This window comes from Danio rerio, chromosome 22, assembly GCF_049306965.1.
Source record: "Danio rerio strain Tuebingen ecotype United States chromosome 22, GRCz12tu, whole genome shotgun sequence".
In the NCBI taxonomy this organism is placed as follows: domain Eukaryota; kingdom Metazoa; phylum Chordata; class Actinopteri; order Cypriniformes; family Danionidae; genus Danio; species Danio rerio.
Window position 1 is genome coordinate 1,535,521 of NC_133197.1, and position 9,480 is coordinate 1,545,000.

Below are 9,480 nucleotides of genomic sequence, written 5' to 3' on the forward strand. Positions count from 1 at the left end.
AATTAATAATAACTGAATATTGTCGGAACTACTTGTTCTTCCTCCTGCCAAGTCACTTGACATCGTCACGACTAGACGGTCAGAAGAGGAGGAAAGAAGAGGCGCAGGTGCTGCTAGGGCGAGACAGACATCGCTTTCAGAGTGCTTATGTGCAGCAGGCACTATCCAAGTACAGAGGGAGAAAATGTGGAGATGTGGCTGTATTTTGGGGACTTTGTGACATTGAATATGTAAGTTGGCTCTTTTTTTGTATAATTCTTCATCAATAAACACGAATAACCCGTAATATGTCTCGTATTCAGTGTGAAGTGACACTTTTAAGTGCAGTACTTGTTACTTTAATTTCCTAAACAGAATTGGATCGGTATCGCCGATACTCGCCTTCATTTTACTTGGTATCAGATCAGATAGGAAACCAGTGGTATCGCACATTACTAAAAAGAAGTACAGTTTAAAATATTCACTGATGTTTACCCATCTTCAGAGTTCTTAAGCAGATTTAATTTTGAGCTCAACAATTGTACATTCTGTGAGGTTGACAGTGAACCGACTGCACATTTGTTTTTTGACTGTTTTAGCAGAATCTTTTGGTCTGATTTATTCCAGTGGTTGAAGATTTCTCTCAAGTTGTCCTCTCATTTTTCTAAAACTAGTGTTTTATTTGGTTTATTGGGGACATATGTTAATATTCAATTTGTATTGAACAATATTCTAATTTTGGAGAAATGTTTTATTCATAAAGTGCCTTAAAACAAAACCACTGTTCGTAGTTTTCCAAAAGGAATTTTGGTTATGCTGTTAATCTTTAAAGTTGCTAAAAACTAAATGTGAAAGAAGACTGTTTAGTTTATTGCAAAAATATTCATTAATAGAAAACTCGGTAGTGTAAATGTGTTTTTTTTCTCTCTTTCTTTTAGTTGTGTGTGTAAGATTGGGCAATCTTATTATTTCTGGTATTAATTTTACTGTAATAATAAGATTAAGCATGTTAGTAAATACACAGCTTTTCCCTTCAGAACTTAAGAGACCCCTTGTTTAAGATTTTCCTGAAGACAAGCTGGTTTGAATTCGATTTCTCTCTTTTCCACGTCTACCGAAGGCAAAAGAAGTTTAGTTTAAAATTATTCATGATATTTACCCTTGTAATGAGTTCCTCAGACATAGTTTTAATATGGATTGTAGCGTTTGTACCTTTTGTGAAGCAGACAGAGGAACAGGTTTCATTTATGTAACTTTTCTGTTTGGTTAAGATTAAAATATGTAACAGCTGATTTTGATTTTAAAACTATTAAATATTCATCTTTTTGTCAGAATTCCGATCTGGAATTTTTGTTTGACAATATTGTGACGATGACAAATTATTTCTTTCATAAATGCACATTTTTTTAAATAAGTTTTTTGCTTTTCCACAAATATTTAATGGTCTTTAATTCTTTAAAGCTTACGAGACATAAAAAAGCCCTTGGACTATATAGTCTGTTAAAGGCAGTTTTTGATGATTAACCCTCTTGTATTATATTGCATTGTATTTTATTATTTATTTATAATTATTTGTTTTTGTTTAATAATAATTATATTTTTAATTTTATATATCTTTTTGTGGAAGCTGAGTTATTTGGACTTCCTAGTTGATTAAGATGTTTCTATGACTGGTTATGTGTTTCTTTCTGTATGCTCTTATAAGAAATTAAATAAAAGTTGTGTAGAGCGAATGAACTCAGCTTTTTTACGCTGGAATGGGCGTGGCTTACGAAGAAAGCGCTTGTACTTCCGGAGCTGCCGCTTTTAGCAGTAGATAAATAGAATGGCGATATGATTGCTGCTTTGATCGTACGCGTTCGGAACGCTTCTTCTGTTCGATTGTTTGGAACGCGAGTTCTATTTTGCTGTTCACGCGGGTAAAACGGGAATAGCGGCGAAACGGACTCTCATTAGCAAATGTAAACAGCTCAATATAGAGGTCCGACTGTTTGTTAATCAGTACCTCGGGACTGCTGTTACGGATTGAGAATTGGTATTGTTAACCCTATTGGCGGTCAATACTAGTATACTCTACATGAGAAAATAGTAGAATATCCAGAGTTAAGAGTTCACTGAAGAGGATGGATCCATATGAAGATTTTGCAGAACAAAGAGGTTAGTGATTATTGATCATTCTTCGGTGGAATTAATCAAGTAGCCTAATAATTTCTGCACCACATGCTATATGAGAATAGTCATCTGTTTATAATGAAAACGACAGTAAATGTCATAAACAGAGTCTCAAATGTCTTCATGACAGATTTATTTTCAAAGTGTTTTCCTACTTTACGTAAATAAATCATGTGTTTATTAATGACTACTGATTAACCTTTAGTGTAATCGCTAAAAAGGTTAAACTGTTATTTGAACTAATGGAACTGATGTTCATTTTCGTGAGGAGTGTAGAGATAAACATTAAGAAATAATCGCAAAATCTTTCTCAAGGAAGGAAACTTACATTTTCATTCTATTACATTTAAAACGCTTCATTTGTTTATATTCAGGCACTTATTTGATTGCCAGCCCTTTTGATGATATACACTCACCGGCCACTTTATTAGGTACACCTTACTTGTACCGGGCTGGACCCCCTTTTGCCTTCAGAACTGCCTTAATCCTTCAGATTAAACAAGGCACTGTAAATATTCCTCTGAGATTTTGCTCCATATTGACATGATAGCATCACACAGTTGCTGCAGATTTGTCGGCTGCACATCCATGATGCCAATCTCCCGTTCCACCACATCCCAAAGCTGCTCTATTGGATTGAGAGCTGGTGACTGTGGAGGCCATTTGAGTACAGTGAACTCATCGTCATGTTCAAGAAAGCAGTCTGAGATGATTGAGCTTCATGACATGCTGCGTTATCCTGCTGGAAGTAGCCATCACTCACTAGCTGGCCTCCGTTACATTCACCCCCTAAACCTCACTCTCATACGGGTCACGGCACCAATGGGAGTGAGGTTTAGGGGGTGAGTGTAACGGAGGCCAGCTAGTGAGTGCTGTGCAGGTAAACCTCACTCCTCTGACCTCTAAAGGTGCTCTAGCGACAGACGCTAGAGGTCATGGTCTTTAGCCTCCTTGTTAGAGCAACCGACTCCCATGCGGAAGGTCGTCGGTTCGAAACCAGCTCGGAGCGGGTTGGGTGGCGTAGGACCGGCGGGTTTACATATCTATCTAAAAACACTATAGTATTTGCTAGAGTGTTTTGTGTGTTATGATTTACAAGATTTGAAAAGTTTAACATGTGATGTAAGAATATTTCTCAATGAAACACAACCTGTATTTTTGTATTTTAGATCTGATGGAGGTAAAAGAGGAACCTACAAAGCTGAACGAGGAGGAAGAGGAGGAGGAGGAGCCGCCAAGTATCTATTACATCACTGAAGAAAACCCGTCGACTTTATCGCCAACAGCAACCAAACTTAAAAACTACGTCTGTTCTATCTGTGAAAAGAGCTTTGCAAGGAAATACAGATTAGATCGGCACGTCCGAACGCACACCGGAGAGAAACCGTTCGCGTGCGTCGAGTGCGCAAAGAGTTTCGCGTGCAAAGAAAAACTCGCCAGACACGCGAAAATACACACCGGAGAAAAACCGTACACGTGCAGTCTATGCGGGAAGAGTCTGGCGTGTAAAACGAGATTAAAGCGACACATGAACACACACACCGGAGAAAAGCCGCACGTTTGTTTGCAATGCGGGAAATGCTTCACGTGTAACGCAAGTCTACAGCGGCACGTCAAACTGCACACCGGAGAGCGTCCGCATATATGTCGTGAGTGCGGGAAGGGCTTCATACGCAATGAAAAACTAATCAGTCACATGACCATTCACACCGGAGAGCGGCCTTTTATTTGCGACGAATGCGGGAAAAGTTTCCGACACGTCAATGGACTTCGCGATCATCAACTTTCGCACTCCGCCGTCAAATCCTTTCCGTGCGATCAATGCAATAAAGAGTTTATCACTCCATCTGCGCTGAAAAGACACCTCAGGGTTCACTCTGGCGAGAAGCCGTATTTGTGTACGCTGTGTGGGCGGAGTTTCTCTCGAGTGGATATTTTTAAAAGGCATCAGGAGGTCCATATTGGTGTGAAGGATCACGTCTGCTTCGAATGCGGGAAGGCGTTTATTACGTCCGACCAGCTCAAGCAGCACCAGAGGATTCACAGCGGAGAAAAACCCTACACGTGTTCGGTTTGCGCAAAGAGTTTCACGCAGTCGGCGCATCTGAAAGTACACGACAGAGTTCACCATAAGAAAACTGTGCAGCACTGTGATACGGTGCTCGAAGAGTTTCAGGCGGGCGAGCCGTTTGTTGATTCATTTGAACAAGCATCATTCGATGAATCTAACATTGTGGATTTTTCATGTTCATGAAAATTATGTGTGTAGGCCAATATTATGGAATTATATATAAATATATATATACACAGTGGTCCCTCGTTATTCGCAGGAGTTACGTTCTAAAAATAACCTGTGATAGGCGAAATTCGCAAATGAGTCTGCTTTGTTTTACAATTATTATAAATAGTTTAAGGCTGTAAAACCCCTCACTGCACACGTTGTACACTTTTCTCTCAAAGTTGAAACCTTCATAGGAAAATTAGTCCAGTATTATAAAAAAAAAACCAAAGATCAAAACCATTTCATCTTCATTTGTTTATTACATAAGCCGGGTAACTTCTACCTTCCTTCTACCTAACTTTTTGTGCGATGGTTAGCATCTTGCCTTTTAGGTGCTACCACAGGTGCCTTTGACGGTGCAGAACGTTTAGTCGCTATTTTGGGAAGAAATCTTGGTACAGCACTTCAGAGTCACACTGCTAGCTATCAAAGATTCATGTCAATTTGACGAGCTGAACCCATTCTGTACTGTACAGGAGACAATTATTGACAATGGTCTACAGCCAATCAGGACGCAGAACACAATGCGCTAATCAGGATGCAGATGTGCTGTAGAAAAAAAGCATGTCAATGTGCTCAATAAAAATCTGCGAGACCGCGTAAAGTGACCCTTGTTATATCTGAGGACCACTTTCTGTCTATCTGTCTGTCTATCTATCTATCTATCTATGAACACACACGCAGTTGATGTCAGAATTATAAGCGCCCTCCTGTTAAATTTGAATGCTTTTTTTATTTTTTAGGGTGAATAATTGAGACTTTAAGTGTAAATGTGCGTGTTTCCTATGACTGGGCTGTTGAATGCTTGATTCTGATTGGCTGATGGGCATTATAAGCAGGGGCATCGCCAGTGAGGGGAAAAAGGGGACTGAGTAATATATAAATTGTCACTGGCAATCGCGACGGCAAGTGGAGAGGCCTGCGCGACCAACTATTCCCCTCTCCACCCCCCTTCACTTTCGCCAATCTCGCATCCCCCCCACCCCCACTCCTCACTTAGCCGATCCCAATCAATCACCCCCCACCCCCGCTCTTCACTTAGCCGATCCCAATCACCCCCGCTCTTCACTTAGCCGATCCCAATCACCCCCGCTCTTCACTTAGCCGATCCCAATCACCCCCGCTCTTCACTTAGCCGATCCCAATCACCCCCGCTCTTCACTTAGCCGATCCCAATCACCCCCGCTCTTCACTTAGCCGATCCCAATCACCCCCGCTCTTCACTTAGCCGATCCCAATCACCCCCGCTCTTAACTTAGCCGATCCCAATCAATCACACCCCAGCCCCGCTCCTCACTTAGCCGATCCCAATCACCCCCGCTCTTCACTTAGCCGATCCCAATCACCCCCGCTCTTCACTTAGCCGATCCCAATCACCCCCGCTCTTAACTTAGCCGATCCCAATCAATCACACCCCAGCCCCGCTCCTCACTTAGCCGATCCCAATCACCCCCGCTCTTCACTTAGCCGATCCCAATCACCCCCGCTCTTCACTTAGCCGATCCCAATCACCCCCGCTCTTCACTTAGCCGATCCCAATCAATCACACCCCAGCCCCGCTCCTCACTTAGCCGATCCCAATCACCCCCGCTCTTCACTTAGCCGATCCCAATCAATCACCCCCCACTCCCGCTCTTCACCTAGCCGATCGCAAACTTACCGCCATCCCTCTTCACTTTTGTCGACCGCACCACAACATCCCGACTTTTCACTTAGCCGAACTCCCCAACCCCTCCCCCACCCTCCTTATTGCCCCCATGACTCTTTACTTAGCCGACCACAATCCCCCCTTTCCCCCCCTGCTCTTCACTTTCGCAGATCGCAAACTGCCCCCACCCCTTTTTACTTTTGCCGACCAAATTCCCCACCCCCACCCCCTGCTCTTCACTTTCGCCGAACGCAAACTTTCACCCCCCCCCCCCCCCCCACAGCTGTACACTTTTGCCGATCTCAAACTACCACCACCCTTTTTCACTTTCGCTGACTGCACACTCCCCAAACACCCCCCTCACCCTTCTGCTCTTTCACCGACCGCACACCCCCTCGACTTTGTGCTTAGCCGAGATCACATCCCCTCCACCCGTTCATCACTGTCACCCATTGCTAACTCTCCCCTCACCCACTCCTCCTTAATTTTGTCAACCATACCTCCCACCCCCCACCAACTCTTCACTTTGCATGCCCCACACCCTGCTCTTCACTTTCCACTCTTTGTGATTAGAGGGGCCCACTAAAAACATTGTGCATATGGCCAAAAACTGCTGGCTACGCCCCTGATTATAAGGTGTGTCATTTTTTTAATATAGTTATATACAGTTGAAGTCAGAATTATTAGCCCCCTGTATTATTAGCGCCCCTGTTTATTTTTTTCCCCAATTTCTGTTTAATGGAGGGAAGATTGTTTCAGCACATTTCTAAGCATAATAGTTTTAAAAACTTATTTCTAATAACAGATGTATTTTGTCTTTGTCATGATGACAGTAAATAATATTTTACTTGAAATTTTTCAAGACACTTCTATACAGCTTAAAGTGACATTTAAAAGCTTAACTAGGGTAATAAGGTGCACTAGGCAGGTTAGGGTAATTAGTCAAATTATTGTATGATGATGGTTTGTTCTGTAGACTATCCAAAAAAGAATTAGCTTAAAGGGGCTAATAATTTTGTCCCAAAAATGTTTTAAAAAAAATTAATAACTACTTTTATTCTAGCCAAAATAAAACAAATAAGACTTTCTTCAGAAGAAAAAATATTATCAGACATACTGTAAAAATGTCATTGCTCTGTTAAAGATCATTTGGGAAATATTTAAAAAAGAAAATAAAAATCAAAAGGGGGCTAATAATTCTGACTTCAACTGTATATATATATTTATATATATATATATATATATATATATATATATATATATATATATATATATATGACCATTTAATGTTGTATTTATTCACTGTCATAACATTATTTATCAGTCTGTAGACCTCTTTGGATGTTTGGAAGCGATGGAAATTAAAAACGCAAGCCTGGACATACATTAGGACCATTGTTATTGTTTACATGCTTCAAAATGGTCTATATATACATCAACATGTAGGATTTTGATTGTAATGCAATGCTTTGTAACCATAATTATTGTGAAAAGCTCTGTAAAAATAAACCCGAATTGAATTTAGAATGTAATTGGGACATTTATTTGTTCAGTAAAGGGTTTATATTATATTTCAGTTTCAGGTTTGAAACTTCAAGAATCAATTCAGGATTTTGGCTATTTAATTCACAATTCTGACTTTTCTCAACATTGCGATTTTATTTTATTTTTTATTTAATTAATTTTTTACATATGTGAAGATTCTGTCTTTTTCAAAAGTTGCAACTATTATTTTAGTTTTCTTTATGAATGTTTAATATTCAGATTTTTGAAATATTTAGTTGTGAATGTATTTTCTTAACCCTAAAATTTATACGAACAATGAAATAAAACAGGCTAGATTTTCATTCATTCATTTTCCTTTGGCTTAGTCCCTTAAGGTGGTCACCACAGCGGAAGGAGCTGCCAATTAATCCAGCATATGTTTTACACAGCGGATGCCCTTCCAGCCACAACCCAGTACTGGGAAACACCTATAGACACTCATTCACACACACGCATACACTACGGCCAATGTAGTTGATCAATTCCCCTATAGCGCGTGTGTTTGGTCTGTGGGGGAAACCGGAGCACCTGGAGGAAACCCACGCCAACACAGGGAGAACATGCAAACTCCATACAGAAATGCCAACGGACCCAGGTGGGACTCGATCCAGCAACTGTCTTGCCACACTGGCCACAGTACTAACCTCTGAGCCTCCGTGTCGCCCTGGCTAGATTTTAATGTTTTTTTTTTCATGCATTTTATAAAGCCTTAAAGTTACAAAATCTATTTCTTATGCATTTACAAAATACTTTAGCTTTCGACTTCTTAGCATATGAGGAGGGGAATAGCAGATTATAAAAAAACAGCATACAATGTTTTTATCTTAATAATACATTTTTACCCCATTACCTTCATTTATATTCTAGTGTTTATTATTATTATTATTGCTGAACTTTCTAAATGCATTTTTAATGTTTACACAAAGCTGTAAACACAGCGCAAATCCACTAGGTGGCGCACAAGCACTCTAAAGCAGCTTTGTAACTTGACATAAGACCAAAGAGAAAGACGGCGGTGAAGGGAATGCTACTTATTTCCCCACTTTTCCCAAAATACGAAGCTTTAAATGGTGAGTAAAATTGTCGTTTTTCAATGCAAAGTGATCTTTGATATATTCACTATCACAGCTGTTAAATCCCAAGATCGTTATCTGTACGTTTTCCTTTATGTGCGAGTAAACTGACCATGAACTGCTCCGTGTCATGTTCTGTACTGTAGTTTGTTTGTTTGGTGTGTCGCGACAGATCGCTAGTGTTTCCCCGATCACTGCGTGTTACATTATAGAAGGCGATTTGGGGCAAGACCGTTTGAATAACTAAAACAAACCAATAAATCATTTCAGTCTCAAAGAATCAACATTGTCGATCCAACTTTATTTCTGCAGGGCTTTTATTATGTAGCTTGTGTCACAGCAGCTTCACATCTTTTGACCAAGCGGCAACCTCCCGCTCTCCCTCAGGAAGCCAATACGGAAGTAACTAAAACTGCAATTCATCCGAAATTCCGCTAGTCCTGGCCGCTCCTGGCTCCAAAACAGAGCAAATTTCAATTGAGCCCACTGTTAGAATGGCCAACTTTACAGCAGAAAAAAAGGTGTTTACAGCCTGCTACAAAAAAGATTTTGGTTAATACAGCTAATATTACCCTTCATGACAACTGTGAGGGGGTGAATTTTTTTATAACTCATCCGTTTCCTTTATATTAAGTTATATTAAGTTTGCATAATTAAGGGCGTGGTCAGTTGATTGACAGCTAGCTCTCGCTGGCCGCCTTCACGTCACCTCAGCTGAATCCTGCAGATTAGCGACTGAACTCGGCATATTTATCGTATTTCTGTGTTGTTTTATGTGGCTT

At 40.5% G+C, this 9,480-nt stretch overlaps 2 protein-coding genes across 3 annotated transcripts in view; both read left to right on the plus strand.

The window, feature by feature from the left end:
• The first annotated feature begins 1,764 nt into the window (after nucleotides 1-1,764).
• Nucleotides 1,765-5,036, plus strand: zgc:101130. Its single transcript, NM_001044327.2, has 2 exons — nucleotides 1,765-2,136; nucleotides 3,321-5,036. The coding sequence occupies exons 1-2, from the start codon at nucleotides 2,103-2,105 to the stop codon at nucleotides 4,403-4,405; spliced, it is 1,119 nt and encodes a 372-aa protein (NP_001037792.1). The 5' UTR covers nucleotides 1,765-2,102; the 3' UTR covers nucleotides 4,406-5,036.
• A 3,588-nt stretch (nucleotides 5,037-8,624) lies between these two features.
• Nucleotides 8,625-9,480, plus strand: part of si:dkeyp-53d3.6 — a 5,940-nt gene continuing 5,084 nt past the window's right edge. Inside the window, exon 1 of one of the 2 annotated variants that reach the window (XM_005161528.6) lies at nucleotides 8,625-8,695. In XM_005161528.6, coding sequence (XP_005161585.1) covers nucleotides 8,650-8,695 — 46 coding nt within the window. In that variant the 5' untranslated portion in view covers nucleotides 8,625-8,649. Of the gene's footprint in view, nucleotides 8,696-9,045 lie in introns of those variants that run through there. The other variant, XM_068216194.2, reaches the window with a different exon arrangement.